A 19,370-nucleotide genomic window follows, 5' to 3' on the forward strand; every position below is an offset into this window, starting at 1 on the left:
CCAGATCTAATAGGTTTCGAGAAAAAAGTTGCCGAAAATGAGCAAAAACAGCTTGTTCAAAAAATGTTCTTGTTCTTGTTCTTGTTGTTGTTGTTGTTGTTGTTGTTGTTGTTCTTGTTACCTTTTTTGTAAACAACGTAGCGCCTAAACGCGTGAACCGATTTTCATGAATGAGGTGTCATTCGATTCGGAATTTTATGTAGATGTGCCTTTTGGGGGTCTCGGCCCTGTACATCGAATGGGAGAGGAGTTAGCCCCCTTTATGTAAGGCCCCCTCCAAAATTATTATTACTAATTACTCTGTAAATCTTGGCCCGATTTTGATAAAATTTGGTAGGATGATAGGGTTAGGGCTCCCCTACCTAACAATAAAGCGACGATCTGCTCTTACACTTGTTAAGGGGAAGTATAGCAATCGTTTCAAATTATCGACACGTGAACCGATTTTCATGAATGAAGTGTCATTCGAATCGAAATTTTGTACAGATTTGTACTTTAAAAGTCTCGACGCTATGCCTCATAAGGAGGGGAGTTCGCCCCACCCAAATAAGGCCCTTTCTAAAACTATTATTACCAATATTTCTACAAAGCTTAGTCCGATTTTGATAAAATTTAGCACGAAGAAGTGATTAAAGCTCCTCTATGTGGCTGTGAAGTGCCATCATGCTCTTACACCTACTAAGAGGAAGTACTGCAATCGTTAAAATTATCAATGAGTGAACCGATTTACATCAATGAATTGTCGTTCGATTCAAAATCTTTGCCTTTTAGGGAGAAGTACTGTAATCGCAGTTTATTTTTCTTGCTCCTCTTAAAAGGAAGTACTGAAATCGCAGTTTAATTTTGCTATTTACGTACAAATACCTTCCTATTTTATTCAAAACGCTTTCTCAAAAAAATGGTTATTGAGGATGGTTTGGGGACCGCAACTATAATCATTCTTTAGAAAGATCTCTCCAGTGGTAGTTACGGTTCCGATTTAACACCTTATCAGGTTATAATGATAGAATAGCTTATTCCAAATTTTAAAAAATCTGTAAAGCAGACGTAACTTTGCAAATAGACAAAAAGGAAAATCTATCCATGATTTGTGTACCTTTTGGCGTTTAATCAACCCTTATACTTAACTTTTAAAACTGTAAGTTTTTGTTAAGGAGATATTTATTGACTTTTATTTATTTTTTATTTTGTAGCAACTTTTTCTAAACGAATAATCCGTTTTCCTCGCCTAGTCGTAACCTTCAAAAATCCATCCGTCATTCTTGTGTTACTTGTAAGTATAAATTTTCAGTCGTATGAGGGATTGGCCCATAGCAACCTAATCCTAATGGAGAGGCTGCCTCCTCTCCTTAGGGACAGTAGCCCTAAGTTGTGTACTGTCTGTACCTTGTCTTGGAGTGTTTGTGGATATGTTTAGTGTACAGTTCTGGTGAGTGTGCATGGTGTACTGTGAGCTCAGGTTACCCCATGTGGTTGCTACTTCTCAAGTAGCTGCATGCAACAGCTACTCCTTGCGGGGTCTAATTTCGACGTTAGGCCGGTGGAAGAGCTGCTGAGAGAACACATACTTTTGTGGGCACATGATGAGGATGGACACAAGCCGTAAAGCAAGACTTTGTTATGAGGCTAAGATCAAAGCCAGGGTCAAAGAGGCAGGGGCAGATCGCGCACAACATGGGAAGGGATAGGGAGAGAGGATTTCAGAAAGAGGAACTTGGATTGGAGAAGAAATTGGAGAAGTTTGACTGAGGATAGGGATAGTTGGAAAGTTTTAGTGAAGGCACCTCGACACTGAAAGGTAAACGAGGAATGATTAAGAAGAAGAAGTAACTTTTTCTGCATTACGAGGAATTTTTGTTCCAAATTAATTAAAGACATTCTTTGGACAATCATTAGTAGCAAGAGAGACCCCCAAGACTTTTGTTTGGAGTTAATTTTCATAAAGAACTCATCAAATGATTTATATATAAATAAATATATAAATTGGATTAAGTTGCGAATACTCCTTCTTTTTGTTAAAAAAAATATTATTTTTAAACATTGCCATCTCTTTTTTGTGAGACAGTTTCAAGATGAGTGTAAGCATTTAACTGGATTGCTTTATATCCTAGAAATAAAAGAAGTTCACAAAGCCTGGGGTTTTTACTCCAAGATGGTAAAAACGAACAAGAGGGAGGAAGAAGTTTTTAAGGATAATAAAATTGGAGGAAAAGGAAGAGAAATCTGATTGCATCATAAATTAGATTTTTTTTTTTAACGCAATAAACCATTTGTTATAAACAATTTTTGTAGTGTATTTAGTAAAATGACATTGCTTTTCTTTTTACTATTTTATAGCAGTACTTCTTAAGAAAGTAATAAGAGGAGAGAAAAAAGAAGAAGAAGTTGAAGAACACGAAGGAAAAAGAACTTCGGGCTGGCCATAATTTTCCTGTACATAGTTTGACCCTATTTATTTTACTGTCGGTTGTTCTCGAGTGGTGTACAAAAATGGAAGCATTATGCGGACCTTATCCTAGTCCCTATAGTGGAATAAAAGGGAGCAATGTGTCATTTTAGGGGTGAGCAAAGAAGGGTTTCTTGTTATATCACTTCTATGTGATTGTCGGGAAAAAAGCTTTGGCCCAAACACTAAACAGCAGAGATCATGAACAAACAGGAAAAGCAAGAAGGAGATGCTGTAGACCATCTAATACAAAACGCCGCGCGACACCCACCCACATATATACACACCAACACATCCTAACTCCCTTATTTGCTCTCGGCTTGACATAAAAACTGCCTTAACCAGCCACATAAAGTATAACGCTTATTTTCACCAACAGGACTGTAGCACAGATGCGGCTAAAGAATTTTCCAAAAGCGACGTATTTTCTTCTGTTTTCATAAATCGCATTATTTAAAAGAAGCATACATATTTTTATATATACTCAGTATTAAAAGCACAAATAGAAATTGCATAAAATAAGCTATTTAAATTAGAATGGACTGTGAAACGCTGACTGGATTGTGAAAACTCATTGCCTTCTATTTCAGACTAAACACTCGTTTTTTTGAACATCTGATATAATCGCAACAATTCCTGCAACTGAATAAGATAATGAAAAAGATGCTTAGCAGTTCCAGAACTGCAGCTATAGAAATCGTGTTGCAATTATTTAGCCTATGCTGACGTGCCATTCTACATGTACTACTTGCACGATTTAAATAAAAATAATAATACAATGTGAAGTGGAAACTAAACCCGCGACGAGGTATCTAGGAGTGACATTGGATACCAAGCTCAAATTTTTTGAGCAAATTAAGAGAAGCTTAGAGAAGGCTGCTAAAATGTCAGCAGAATTAAGCCGGCTAATGGCTAACTGCAATGGGCCGCAACCTTGCAAAAGGAAGCTGCTAATGTCATTGGTGCAGTCCATTATGCTATATGGGGCAGAAGTATGGGCAGACAGGTTAAGCACTGCGTATTACCGGAAGAGACTGTCTGCAGTGCAACGAAGAGGGGTCCTTCGGGTGGCTTCCGCTTACCGAACATTTTCGGAAGAAGCAATTATGGTGGTGGCCAGGGTTATCTCAATCTACCTCCTCGCTCAAGAGCGAAAGGCCATACATGAAAGAACAGGAGAAAACCGATGGCTAATTAAAATGGAGGCAAGACGAGACACTCTGAAGAAGTGGCAAGAAGAATTGGAGTCCTGTAGCAAGGCAGCATGGACAAGAGTATTGATTCCCAGGATTGAAGGATGGTATAATAGGAAACATGGTCAAGTAAATTTCTACTTGACTCAGTTTCTAACAGGTCATGGCTGCTTCAGAAAGTATCTGAACACCATGAGAAAAGTCGAAAGCCCTTGGTATGTTTATTGTAAGGAAGTTCTGGACGATGAACGGCACACATTGTTCGAGTTCTAGCATTTTTTAGACAATAAAGTAACTGATGATTGATATAGATAGTTGTAGGCAGAGATATGTATCGGTGTAAATATAAGATCTGTACGAAGGAGAGTGGAGAAGAGAAAGCAATGAGTAAAACCAGAGAAAGTGATGAAAGAGCAGGAGTACAAGGAGAGATGATGGCTGTCACTTTGAATTGATTCGATGCAAAAGGCGAGACGAGAGGCAACACTTCCTACATCCGCCGACAATGCTCACCAGTCACGATCCAACAAGGCTCTATTTACACACTTTCTTACCGAACCACTCATATCTTTGTATGTGCATGACCTTTATCACCTAGACGTTAAAAATAAAATAAAATAAAAAAGGGACCTAACCACATTTTCAGCAAATGAAAATAGTATTTTCCTTTATATCTTCTACTTTGTGTATATTTTTATTTTCTCTTAAAAGAACGGGCGAAAGTATTCTGAGTTTTCGTCACAAATATTGTTCATTTCCTCAAAGACGGCTGATTCTCTTCAAACTACTCTTTGCTCTTATCTACAATTTTTATTTGGCAAATTCAGTCGTGGGCACTTAATATAAGTGGGTAAGTCTCCCACTTAAGCCCTTTTGTGAAGTATATTCCTTCAGCATACATAAGAAGGGTGAGATCGTTGCTAAATTCCAATTTTTGATGGAAATACTTAAACCGAAAAGAACTCTTTATTGACTGGACTTTTCATTTTTGAGATTTTCTCTATTTCAGCTCCGATTTAATTAAGACTCCCACATTGGACTTAAAAGAACAGAACTGAACAGACGCTATCGACTACTTAAAAGACTCTTAGACGACAGATCAAAACTCTCTCTGCACAACAAAAGACTAATTTATACTTCTATTTTAGAAACCCATCTGGGCGTATGGAATAGAGCTGTGGGATTCAAACCAAATGCTCCAATCTCTAAAGGATTTAATCTCTACAATCTAAAATACTTCGAACTATTGTACACGCTCCTTTTTATGTCTCCAACCTGACTTATACACACTGACCTTAACATTCCTTTTGTCACACAAGTTGCTAAAACAAGATACAGAAAACTCCACTTCAGCCTGCAATCCCACATAAATCCTCTAGCTCAAAATCTTTCTTCTAGAACTCTTTCTGACAACCCGACAAGACGCCTTAAAAGACAGTAGCCTCGAGATCTCTCCAGTGAAGAGAGTGGCTAACCATCTAATGCGAGTATTTGGGAGTGTTACCACTGGGTAACTTCTCCACTTGTATACTTCTGTTAAATGTTACTCTGTTATCACTGTTACTTATAGCGCTAACGCGCTGATTGTAGCATAAATAAACGCAAAAAAAAAGATTTAATTAAGTTAAATAATTTTTATTAATTAATTAATTATTTGTTTTAATTTTCTATACCCTCTGTATACCCCAGTTAATATACAAAGTTCATTTGAAACATAATCCGTCAAGACCAATACAAAATTGGAAGCCATGGATTTTAATTTTGCCTCGAGAACTGTTAACAGGGGGAATTCTAAGAGTGTAAATAAATTCGGCTTCATCAAGGTGATCCATCACCCTCCAATTGTGGTTGAAAACCGAAACCTTTCAATAGAAAAAACGTTCATGCGGTAATAAAATCATCTCCATGTTTGTAGTTGATTAGTATGTGTATCCCCTTAAATATCGCATACAAATTTTGACCTCAATTGGTTTACTGGAAGTTAACCATACAAAACTATACTACAGCGGAAATCTAGAATAACTCAGCCAAAATTCCAAGCTTGGGGGAAAGTCGTAAGATCAAACTTGGAGGCTTGGAAACGTGGACCCCCAGTGGTGGGAGATTCGATGTGATACACGGATGGCTCCAAGACGGAGGAGGGTGTGGGAGCGGAAGTGTACGGGGTGAAGCCGAAATGTAGCTTTTCGGTTAGCCTAGGAAAACTAGTCTTTTAGGCTGAGCTAGCTGCAATTAGGTTCTGTGCTACCGAGATTAATGGGCGAGGAATTATGAATTCTAAGGTCGTGATTTTCTCGGATAGTCAGGCTGCTGTACGAGCTATTAGTCCCTACCAGGTCAACTCAAGGCTGGTTTGGGACTGTCTGGGTGCTTTGAAGGAAATTAGTGACCAAAATAAGGTCTTTCTTGTTTGGGTACCTGGTCATTCAGGACATAAGGGAAACGAAGCGGCAGATTTATTGGCCCAGGAAGGCTCTGCGGGACACTTCGTTGGCCCGGAGCCCTGTTTTGGGGTTCCGAAGTGTGTTAAGACTGCGACCATTAACTTATGGGTGCAGAGTACGTCTCAGGATTGGTGGCTTGCCACCACTGGGCGGAGACAGGCGTAGGAGATTATTAAAGGCTATTCGCCGAGGCTGACTGCAGAATTAATCTGTCAAGGCCGTTGGGCTATAAGAATAATTGTAGGGCCTATTAACCGGCCACTGCAGGCTCAGAAAACACATGCATCGCATGGGCCTGGCAGATGATAGCCTCTGTAGGTTCTGCAAGGAAGAGAAGAAAACGGCACTGCACGTGTTGTGTCAGTGTGAGGGGCTCGTGTGGTTAAGGATGTTACTTCTCGGGGAGGAAAAACCAAGGCCTTGAGAGCTTTACCCAAGAGTCGCTCTCCAGCATTAAGAGTCTGATTAAAAGGACAGGTCTGGAGGGTGAGCTTTAAAGTGAGGGGAGCCACAATATATCCAAAGGGGTCGCAGTGGCGTAGGCGTTGAGGCCGCCCTAGTCTAATCTAATCTAATCTATGTATGTTTAAAAAATATTTATTTAGCAAAAATAGATTTTCCAAATTGATAAGTAGCTGTATTATTTGCGAATAATTTATTTCACATTTCAAAGGGAAAAAATGAAACTGTAACAGTAGAGTTGAAAAAAAAAGGTAAAGCTACCATTTCTCCCAACTAGATAGCTCCTACAGGCAAGAGGATACTGGGTCTAGCACTGGGTTCTCTGGTCCAGCATTCCCCCTGGGTAATATTAAATATTTCATGACCTCTTTTTTCGCACATAAGCCCTCTAAATATCTCTCACGCATGCTTTAGTATTACTTACTAATGTTCTACTAAGTATTAAACAGAATCTTGTCTTCTGTGGGAACTTCCAAATTCATATTTTATAAATGTATTTATATACTTGCACATTTTACTTATTAATTAGTGTTTAGTACACTTAAAAACCTGGACGGAAATTCCAGCATGTAACCTTCGCTATTTCTCCGGTTTGTATTAACGTAATCCCTTTACCTGTCCACTATCTTGGACTTAAACTTTGGCAAAAAAACTCACTTGGAACCCATGACTTAAGTGAACAGAACTAAATTTAAAGTTACTTTAAGTTTTTGTCAACTTAAAACACTACTTGGCAACACATCAAAACTTTCCTTTGACAACAGAAAACTTATTTATGTTGGGTTCAATCAAACGCTCAAACTTGGATTCAATCCAGTTCTTGCAGTTTAAAATTTTTAGTACCATAGTTAATGCTCCTTTACTATGCCACCAATCAAACCTTTCATACACACAGACTTAAACCTTCCTTTCGTCATACAAGTTGCTTATAACTGTTACAGAAAAATTCAACCTTGGTTTACCTCACAGAAAATAGTAAATATCATTCTAATGCACTACTAAAACACTTTTCTTCAAGTACACCCCCAATTAATACTTCTAGACGTCTTAAAAGGCATCCTCTCTGACGAAAAGAGTCAATAGATGGGTGAAGTGTTGTCGGAGTGTAGTACAACTTTTAAAGTGCGTCATTATTCCCATACTGAGCGCGTTATATCACTTAATCCAATAAATAATTAATTAAAAAAAATGGCGAATAGAAAAGTAGGGATTAAAATTTAAAAAACTAATCTTACTGTCAAATCATGAACAACAAATTAACAATATCTCACCGTAAATTCATTTTCACAATCCCCCCTAATTAGCTGTAATTGCTTTTCCGTTCGCCCTCACTGTAATGCGGAATGTCAGCGTTAATTGGTTTACCAGAACTATAATATAAATCGTTTTACAGAGAATAGAACTGTTAATTACGTGATATTTATAATGTATGTCTGTGGATTAGACGTTATTTAAAGATAGAAAGCTGCTTAACAAAAAGAAAAAAACAAAAATCGCATGTTTTTAGACCAACGAAATAATCTATAGATTATTTGTGGTTGGGACAATTGGTGTCTAAGTAATGATGCAAAAGATTAAAAGCATGATTTATAATATTCTAAAAATAATTGTTTAAATCTGTTGCCCTGACATTGTTCATCTAATTTTCAGCAATTTAGTTATGCAATTCAAATTATTCAAAATCAGTTTTTAAGATTAGTAGCCTTTCAAATGTACATCTCTAAACAGCAATTTGATAATACCGCCCTTTGTAAACATCTTAAATTGTTAAGTAGCTCAGACCACAGAAAACTTATTGATCAATTGCTAAAATGTGGCCTAATTATTAGATATTGGACTAAAAAAAACAGTTCGGAATTGTTATTGTCAATTAAATTTCAAATTTCCACCAAAAACTGGACAAATTTTAACTTTCTCTTACACTATTAGTACGGGAAAAGTTATTGCAATCGTGCAGAATTTGGATTTTGGTTTTTTCAACAGAAATGATATCCGTTTTGGGATCCACTGAGTTTGAAAAAGTGGTTTTTAACTTTAAAATGTCCTCTCTCAATTTTCTCCTTCTCACCCTTTATTCTCTCATCTTTTAATGGTTTATTTTAACCGTTATTCCAAAAGAATTTGATTAAAGGCACTTCTGGGAGAGAGGAATAGTATGGCTTGCCTCTAACGTACCAAACTTGTACATTGATTGCACCTCATAATAATAAGAACCCAATGTGGTATTAACTTCCAAAATTAAGGAAATCAACTAATCAGAAAAGCCTGAATAAGTAACCCTTTAAAGTACATCGTTATTCAATTGATTGTACACTTTCTCGAAAATAATGTCTCCACTTTTCAGTATACTTCTTTTATACCCGTTGCAACTATACTATACAATGTTGGGAAGAACTTAAAAAATGTCTCGAATATTCGGATTTGAACAAAATTAGTGAATTTCAACCTTGAAAGTAGTACGAGTGTTCGCGGCAAATGTTTTGTACAATTTTAAAGAAAACAAATGCTCGTTTACATTCTCAGTACTGAGATCCTTCAGGCTGCTGAATAAGTTTGGTAACGAACAAAATATATTTCATTAAATCAAATTAATTTTAAATTCTATCTTGTACTTATCATGATAAGTACATAATGAGATACGTAATATTTGGAGCTATGTTATAAAATGAGAATATACATATGTACATAGATAATATACTAGTGTGTCATCACTATGTCTGTATTATATTATAACATAGCTCCAAATATTATGTATCTCTCTATTTCTTCATAAGTAAAAAATATCTTTCAATATATATATTTGGCATTGTTTGTATTGCTTCAGTTTTCGAGTATTTTCATGATATATCATGCACAATTTAACGACGCATCAAACTTTTGTTTGGTGAGTTAAAGTTTATTTAATTGAACAAAGGATCTAATATTAATTGAACAAAAATTAATTAATAAGAGTCCTATACAGCAAACTAAGCTGAAGCGTATAATCCAGTGTCACATTATTAATGTATCACTTCATGACACAAATTGTAAATGATGAATACAAAAAAAACTTTGAAGAAGTTATTAAGTCACTGGGTGGTCGAAATATCCATGAACAGGCAAACCATAAGATAAGAAAAGAAACCATGAGAAATGCAGCAGAGACAGAAAACACGAGACACTGTTTGATACATATCTTGGCTTAACTTAAATGCAGCTGCACTTGTAGAAAATTAGAAAAAAATCATCTCTTGAAAGCGAAAGAAATTCAATTTAACTAAAATTAATCAGCAAAATAATATTAATTTGGAAAAGTATAGGCGATGAAAATAAGTTATCTATAACCAAAGTTAATACAATAATAGTGCTAAAGTGAAAACGAATTGTAATCTATTAACTAACAGCGACGACTAGAAAAAAAGATGAAAAAAGGACTAAAGAGGTGAACTAAATGTGGCTGACTTTCATGAACCCTCCTCTAGGAGGATATTCAGCAATAAATGGAAGGGCTCTATTAACAAAGTGCTGAAAAAATTGTAATTGTGCTCTTACTTTAAATGTTCCGTACAAAACAAAAATTAACATATAAACTAGCAAATTAATCTCCCATTAGATTCAATCTAAATTTTTTTAAATTATCTAATTTATTGTTGGCATTCTATTATTAGATGTTACAAAATAGGACATAAATTTTATTTGTTTAAATTTTCATCAGCTAACGAACTATCCGTGTGAATAAATTTAACTGTCTTTGATTTACTAAATAATATATTTAATTTGGTCCAGCGACCAATTTCAACTAAATGATATAAAACATTTTAGGAAGAGATCAGTTAAATTTTTATTAATTGGAACAATGGTTAGTTTAATATTATTAAGTTAATAATACAAATTGCTAGATTCAATTTGGCAATACTTTGTTTTTGCCAATTAATAATAAAAAAATGAAGGACATAGTTTAGATTTAGTGATATCTAACTGCTAAAGAAACAGAAAAAATAAATACCAGAATTATTTTTGTCCGATCACGAGCCTCAATAACAAAAAAGTAATGTGTTTGTTTTAATGGCTACAAAAATGAAACGAATAACTTAAAAGAAACTTCAAGTGATCGATTTAAAGCATACAACTACCATAATACACTCATGACCGACTTATTTTTTGTGCAACTTCTAGCATTAGAGTTTCACATTCATAAATGATGAGGTAATTAGTTCATAATTTTGAAATTGCGTACTGAATTTCTATAAATAGAGTACTAGGAAACTTGAATGTGGAATAGAAGCGTTAGATCACGGCTAATAGAAGCATCTAACTCCAAAGACTAGCTCATATAATGAGCTGGACGGACCCACAATTTCAAATATCTGACATACGAAGTCGAAGGTAAACACATTTGAAAAGAAAAATGGTCACAATGATTACACAAAGAAAAAGAGCAAAATGCTAAGAAAACATCTACAATATCTAATACCATTATTGAAAGCATGGGGCGCATAAACTTGGACTCTCACAAAAAAAATATATATATATATATATATTGGAAAATATTGTTAACTATTGGAGAAGACAGGTAGGAAGCCCAAGTTATACAAAATTGGAACCTTGGGGATGAAGCCATCAAAATGAAACACACAAAGGTTCCACTTCCTTAAAATAAACAAATAAAATATTCAGAACTAGATGGAGGAGAGCAAGGTTACAGAAGCTATTCGGGGGTAAGGCTTCAGAGAAATGGACACAGACATAAAAATGTGTTCTAGGCAATATTTGTGGGAAAGAAAATATTCTAACAATAAAAAGTTTTATCAATGCTAACAGTACCATTTTACGAATTTAATTACCAGTCCTGGCCAAATTTTTCTCCAAAATGATATCAATATTTTCTATTTAACTTGACACAAAACGAAACAAAGAGAAACACTTTATTCTGTGGAAATGCTAGTCATTTATTCTATTTTAATAAAGCTAGTCAATTATGTGAATTGCTCAAAAAATACTGCAAGTTGAGTCTACCCAAAATGTCACTCTACTTGAATTTAAAGTTTTACAACTTTTATTTTACAAAAATTACACCAGAAAAGCTCTGAATCAATTATGGTTGAGTTGTATCGGATTGGCTTTTCTTATAATTTATTTTCGGTAGAACAGCATCCTAATGAAAGCAGCGATCGAACTGGAATATATGCACCGTCTCCAACGTCAGTAAAAATAAAAAAGAAACTAAGGTTTGACTGATCATCCAAAGTTTCATTAAGTTTGTTAAAAAAAGTACTAACTTAGTGACGATAACTTAAAATAAAAAAAAATCACTCAGTATCATTTCATTGATACAGATCAGCGTGTAAAATCTACATTATTGATATGAAAAATCGAGTGTAAAAATATTTCTCATTTCTCGAGGAATGTATAAAGTCAATTAATGTATAGGTAACAAATTACCCATTTAACTCTCGGTATCTAAGCGAATCATTTTGCTTTACTAATTAATCTTAACAGTTGAAATTTTATTATAGTGGTCATCAGCCATAAAGATTTGGTGATCACACAAACATTTGTAGAATTAAAAGATCTCAATTTTTTGTTTCAGCATTCCGTTTAATTATAAAGATATTAGTGAATTTAATAATTCCAAAATAAGTTTAGATTTGGGATCCTTCAAAAATCCCTTAGGAAAGAAATAGGGGTACACAGAAAGCATGGTGGAGGAAATTCTGAAGCAGCAAAGAGGGATGGTTTTGAGGATACGAACCCTTAATTCAGGACTATCAATCCTCCGCCAAAAAATACAGATTACACGGATTAAATATAATGTAATTTACGACACAGATAAAAAGAGAAAAATGTCTTATGAGTGTCATACTATATAATGTGAAGAAAAGTTAACTATAAAGTCCAAGATTTAATAAAACTGGTTTACTTGTAAGTCATGTGAGAGTGACATTAGATGAAATAGATAATTTTCTTGGTTTGGACTATTTTTATTATAACAATCGCTTTTGTTTAAAACGCTTTTAAAAGCGTTTTCATTTCATAACCGTCCTCCCGAAAAACACATTCATGCTGAAAATACAAAATACAAATTTAAAAAAGTTTAGTTTCAAAGAGCTTTAAAAAGCTGATTACTAAAGCTAGCTTTATCAAACTTGTATGTGTGAATATAAGGATAAATCTAAACTTGAAAAAGGTACTGGTTCACTGCCAGTCTAGCAGCAGACCGACAATTTTTTTTGGTATAAACTAAAAGGTGAATATTAGTCACAACAACGATGATTCTCACAAGAAATTATATACGGAAAGTAACGATTAATGGAATTGGGATATTATTCAAAAGAACTATTTAATGATGAAAAGGTGTTTTTATGCTGAAGGTACTATTAATGTGCCCTTAACAGTCCTTTTTATATCTCATATTTATGGCAACTAATACTTAGTTAAGAATCAATTTTTAAAAAAATTTGGGAATTATAGCTGTTGGTGGAACAGTTGTATGGAGGTTGTTAACAAGAAATTCCTGAATACGTTACAAACAAAATATTTTAGGAACATCTAGGCTAAAGAGTTTATAAACCAAGTCGCTAGAGAGCCCTGCCCAGACAGTAAATAAGTCAGTTGTTTCGTTTTATAATTAAGTTTTCCTCGTATTCAAAATGAAAGAGTGGGGAAATAAACTCTTGTCCTGTCTGGTTCTGAACTCAACATGTGATAACATAGAAAGTGTCCTGTGAGGTTAATTGTATAAGAAAGGAAAAAAATAAAATAGATTTATTAATATTTTCAGTTTGCAATAGTGATTGTATATTCTGCTAAAGAAAGTTAAGAATATGCTTGCATTATCTTAAGGGCTTATCATTAAAAAAAATATGAGGAAAAACGCAGAAATCACCACGTTTAAACCGCATTAAGGTTATGTTTTGCATGCATACAATCTTTATACTATCTGAAATTAAGCATTAGCATATTTCTTTGCTGCAATATCTCATTACTTTTCGCTTTTGTTACATTTTAAATGCAACATAATAGCTAAACTACTTCAGCTAAATTTAGCAAATAACAGTTTAACATTAAAAGTTTTACAAAAGCATGACAATATAATTCGCTTAAAGCATTAAAAGAATGTTAACTTAGAAATAAGATAATACAATTTTAACATACCTTAATGTTTGTGCTCAGCTAGTTGAAGTTTGGAGATTCACTGCATAGTTCCACACACAAAACTGCACACTGATACACCTGTTAACAGTAAATAGTTAACTTTAAATCTTATTAACAAACTATATTGATGTGAACTAGAAAAAGGTTGAAGAAGAACAAATAACTAACAGAATTGCAACATATATGGTTAAAGGAATTTTCGGAAAGTTATTCAAAGATAAGGTATGTAATAATTGAAATTTTGACTATTAAAATTTGTCACATACAAATAATTCAATGTTTTTAGATGGTTAAAAGCAACGGATTAAACGAGAGATATGCGAATACTTATAATCTTCATACCCCAGGTATGTTGTAAAAGTTCCATTAATTTTTGAGAAATAATTTTCAGTTAAACCAAATTAATTTCAAAAAACTAGAAATTAATTTCAGTTAACGAAAACTAATCATTGTTAAAAATGACAAATTAAAAAAAAATCCAGTGAGAATATCAGCATTTTAAACTTCTTTTAATTTAATTCAACTCAAAATAAATGCTGTCTTTTATTAGAAATGACTTGAGTTGTAAGATGATATAATTTAAAATTAAGTTCTTTTTTTAAAAAAAGTAATTCTATCTGCATGCTCTATATTAGAAATTTTTAGCATCGACCATAGTAGTGAAATTGTTTTATCTTTTAAAATTCAATTAATACAATAAAATCCATTTAATAGCAAAGAAATATTTCAAAGTATTCTGGAAATAACGTATTTTAAAATGTATTACATGAATTTGAATTCATAAAAACGAGTTAATCTTAAAATAATTCCATTTCATTCGCCATCTTTGAAAATTAATCCTGTTAGTCATAATTTTAATGAACTTTTTTTCATTGTAATGGGTCTTCAAAAGTTTTAAATTTTATATAGTTTTGGTGTTTAAAACCCACTTAACAAGTTGTGATGTAAATTTTTGCTAATATCTTTAATTTACCTTTATAATTTATCTGCTAAAAATACTTCCATATAATCATTTCACTAGAACTCACGGAAGACTGGACTCCAGTATAGGGACTTGCTATATCTTTTAGCTTAAAAAAAATGAATTAGCCATAATTTGGAGTTTAGAAATTATTATTTTATTTTGTTTTTATTATTTATTAAAATAATAATATTAGAAGCATTTTTTATTTGATGCCTGAAAATGAGTCCATAAGAATTTTTGATCTGAATTATTATTATAATTAAATGTCGGCTAAAAAAAATGTCTTTTATTTAATTCTTGAAATATAACTTAATAATTTTTATTTGAAAAAATATTTTTTGTCATTTAAGTATTAGTCTTTGTTTCAGTGGTGTGACGTCACTGTTCAAGTGAAGTGAATCTCTCGATTAGGCGGATTATAATTTCTTGTGAAATAAAATGGTTTCTATTAAATAAAATGATTATTTTAAAGAAAACCGTTTTTCGAGATTATTCGGTTTTCGTGCTATGGAAATTCAGGATTAATATTCTTTCAACACAAGAGGCAGTATCGTCTTTTTTGTATGTACTCTATTTCATTCAATTTTTTTTTTTTTTTTTTAATTCTACTAAGTGGTAAATGGATTAATCGTTATTCTAATTTCCAAAAATCTCTGATGAATCTAAAGCTTAATATCCTAAATTATAGGAATATTAGATCAAACAATATTCTAAGATCTTGTATAGTCTGAATTTTCATGCAAAAAGATATGAGCACAATTACTTTTTCTGTGCTTATAGTGTGACATCTATCTTTCAGCTTTTGCTAGAATACATGTCAGATATTTTTTAGACCTTTTCGGGAGTATTTGCATTTTTACTTCTTATTTATTAATCAGTTATTCCAAACTGCAAAAAGGGAAGTCCCTTTTTGTTAAAGTCAAACTTTTGGTAGGCGAGTTTCCTTTACTCTATGAATCTGGGGCTTTATAAAGCCGTTTAAATTCTTACCCTTAAATAATTTATACTAAATTGAAGAAATTAATGACTATCCTTTGATATCTCAGAGCAAATACATAATTTGTCACATAATATCATTATTCGCCCTTTACTCAAACTAGACCTTTTGTTGTAGAAGGAATCTCATCTTCTGGATTCTTATATTTTTCAAATTATTTTCAATGGTAACAAAATAATGTATTCATAAAATTTATTCCACTTTCTCCTTTTTTTACTTCTCCAAGGCTTCTGTCAAGAGAAATAAATGTTGAAGAAGAGCAACCGTTTGAATCTTCTAAATTGTTTTTATAAATTGGTACATTATCAGTTTAAATAAGTTTGATATATATGTTCTTTTATTTAACGTTGTTTTTTTAAAAAGTATTGTTTTTTTAATGTATAAACATCGTTAATTCTAAATCCGTTTGACAGTGAAATGTTTTCTATTAAAGTAATGAGTGGATTTAAAGTTGGATCACAACGAAGTTCGTTAAAGAGTATTATTTTAATCTGATTTTCTACTAAAAAAAAAAAAATTCTGAGAATGTTTGTGGGCAAAATTAATCTCTAATAAACCGACTGGAAAAAGATGGAAAAGGATTTTATTAGAGTTCCGCAGTTAACTAAAGCTTCCCGTTTGCATCATTGTTGGAGGCTTTCTCTTTGTTCTAGCTTATATGTTCGATGTGGAGGAAGTTTTAAATTTAGCTCTCAGCATTTTATAAACACAAAGTACTGCCAGTACTGTGTTTTTTTGGGGGGCGGTTTTGTCAAATTCGTGTTGAGTCAATTGGACGACTCGAGTTTTGTTTATATAAAAGGCTTAATTATTTTCTCAATGCACTCAATTTTTCTCAAGCAATAAAATTTTAACATCAAACCACCATTTATTGACAAAAATTTTATAAAAGAATTTTATCTTTGCTAATTTATTATTTCCTTTCAATTTTAATAGTTTTTTTATTTTTATTTCTCCTACCTCTCTATTTTTGTTTTTTGCAAATCTTTTGTTAATGTTGTCACTTCTTCTCTATATGAATGCTTGTGATAAACACATATATTATGTATGTATGTAAGTAGTATATCTGAAGAACATAAAATCGCAGAATATTCATACGTGATATTGGAAATTGTTATCGTTTCATGCTTAAAAAATTTGGCCAAAATCCTTCGGTGCAACATTATTAATTTATACTTAAGCCTTTCGATCTTCTTGAAAATTGGTCTAATAGTTTTTCTTTTGTAGGGAAATTGATTTTTGCCAGTTCTCATGTATGTTCGTGGTTCAGCTTTTCACTTGTTAAATTGCACCTGCAGTTACTCTAGAAATTTTAAGAGTATTACTGGAATTCCAAATAAAGAAAACAGTGGTTAATAGCATTTCAAATTATTGGAATTTTAGGGAATAGGGATCCCATTTACGTTACACGTGAGCTTGCACCTTATATTCGTAATACAATCACGTTTAATTCAAACATTTACTCAAGGTAGAAATTATTTAATTATGGTGTGTTTAACACTTTTTATGAGAAAACCAGTTCAATTTGGATAGTCGAACGTTTATACAGTGCTAATTCTTTTTCGAATAATCAATATTAGACAGATTCACCGTACATAGCTACACGTTTATTCGGGTAGTGAGGGAGGAAAAAAACGACAAAACCAATAAAGACGATTGCCTCAGGTACCAAATATGGCAATGCAGACAAGAAATCTAATAACCGCCATGGTAGATCAGAGTGGAGTAGGGGGAGTTGAGGAGAAGATGAAATTTTCTGTTCTTCAGTAGAAAGATGTCTCTCTCTCTCTAGATGTTGCCTTCTTCTTAAAAACAGCTTCCATAACAACGCTAAGTGGACTGAATTTTTACGATAGGCCATTAAATGGAGAACAGGAACGAACCTCTAGCTAACACTGTTTGACTTTATGAAATTTCCATCCAACCTCTCCGACTCTCGTGGCATTGTGAAAGATAGGAAAGGCTTCGTCATTTAGCAGAGGTAATGATTTATCTCTTTCAAAAGAAATCGTTACAAAACAAAATATGAGGAATAAATAAATGATCGTTCAATAGCCTGCGGTTACACAATTAGCCAGACAACTCTGCAGAAATATTGAGTTTAGAGAGCTGGGAATTATAGAAATAATATTTAATCATTAATTACCTGAACTATTGTTAAGTGCAGCCCTGCATAAAACACTTGATTGAATGCATTTTCATAATTTGGTTCTACCGGGAGATAGAATATAACTTAGTGATAATCCTTTAACTAGGTGTTCCACTTTTAAATGAATGGATTTTACTATTTTTTAAAATTTTCTCAAATCCAATGATTTTCCTTAAAAACTAGGCTACATTTTATTCATGTTGAAACACTTTTCCAGGAGAATTTGATTGAGGGCACTTGTGGTGGACGGTAGAGGGTAGCTTTCCTTCAAAGTACCGTCGTAGTATATATGTATAACATGAGGTTATAATAATGAAGCTTAATCTGAGGTTGAAATTTCGAATTTTATGAATATTTGAAAAGTACCACTTTACTAATTGAATTTTTCACTTTCACAAGTCTTGAAGCTTATCGAAAATGGCTCCTACAATTTTCACTTATCTACGTAAGTGCTACGTAGCTCACTCTCTGTACGTTTCTAAGCCTGAGCAAGGATGGAGTTTACGGTTATTTGCAATTTTTACTATCTAGGTACTGCAAGAATTTAACAATTTTAAATTTTCCGTTGATTTTATTGCATGTAACAGGCATGCGCATTGTATCCCTAACCGGTTTTGGACTTTCATTCACAATCAGAGGTAGATCAATCAATTTGGTTTAGAAATTTTGACTTCTCTTTTGTTACTGATTCGCACTTGCTGATTACACAATCTATACTACATTCAGCAAGTCTAAGATATAAAATTGAGTTAATACATACCAACACTTGTGTATCCTCTAATGCAAGCATACGAATATGAAATCAGGATTTGTTATCAGCGATTAATTCAGTTAATATAATGTACTAAAGTTGGTGTGTAAGCGATAGAGATGGAATTAGTGTTGGCATGGTGCCAAATGGAAGTAAAGTTTCCCTCCCTAACAATACAGTTCTGTAGTAATGTTTCTGGGCATCCTCGCATGAACCAATAAATTTCCATTTTCAATTAAACTACTGGACAAGTAGATTGGAATTGATAAGTCTTGTCTACCATTTTGACGGTTTAATTTTTTTTTTTTTTTTTAGGTTGCTTACATTGATTTTTCCCCCTATATTAACAACCAGATATTATTGATGAAAACACTAATATTATTTGGTTATGCCTTTTTTTCTTTATTATTTATCTAATGAAGGAGTACAGCTCTAAGCCTCAACGGAAACTGTGTCCAAGCATCTACACGTACCAACAATGGATCCTAAATTTACTTCCTTCAACTTCAAACTCTTTGTTGGGAATTGAGTGTTTCCTCGACTGCCTCACAAACTTAGATTTGAGACTTGTTATAATAATGGTGTATCCTTAAATCACAATGCGCATCAGGAGAGCACTACCAGAAGTCAGAGAGATGTCCGTGAAAAACTTATAGCTTTATCAGAACAGTGCCCTTAATCTGAATTTTATGACTAACCATCAACCATTGAGCTTAGGTACAAGGATGAAGCTGATCATTCCTGACTTGTATCGGAGACTTCAGTTGCAGGTGTGGGAACAATAAAGGGGAGAGAGACTAATTAGGTCAAATTATCTATCTACTCATTAC

General features: G+C 33.2%; 2 protein-coding genes across 5 annotated transcripts in view; both read left to right on the forward strand.

Moving 5' to 3' along the window:
* The window catches only part of LOC141448456 (uncharacterized), a 227,652-nt gene that overhangs the window by 132,625 nt on the left and 75,657 nt on the right, over window positions 1-19,370 (forward strand). For 2 of the 4 annotated variants that reach the window (XM_074116818.1, XM_074116827.1), the window contains exons 1-4: window positions 13,205-13,430; window positions 13,698-13,901; window positions 13,966-14,026; window positions 15,012-15,204. The exons of the other annotated variants lie outside the window; for them this stretch is intronic. The gene's annotated coding sequence lies outside the window, so the exon portion shown is untranslated. Of the gene's footprint in view, window positions 1-13,204; window positions 13,431-13,697; window positions 13,902-13,965; window positions 14,027-15,011; window positions 15,205-19,370 lie in introns of those variants that run through there. 4 annotated transcript variants of the gene reach the window in all.
* Window positions 3,331-3,912, forward strand: LOC141448442 (uncharacterized). Its single transcript, XM_074116800.1, has one exon. It carries the CDS (start codon window positions 3,331-3,333, stop codon window positions 3,910-3,912), a length of 582 nt encoding a protein of 193 aa, XP_073972901.1.

The sequence above is a fragment of the Rhodnius prolixus genome, unplaced genomic scaffold (assembly GCF_049639745.1).
Source record: "Rhodnius prolixus isolate KJV_2025 unplaced genomic scaffold, Rpr scaffold_37, whole genome shotgun sequence".
NCBI lineage: Eukaryota > Metazoa > Arthropoda > Insecta > Hemiptera > Reduviidae > Rhodnius > Rhodnius prolixus.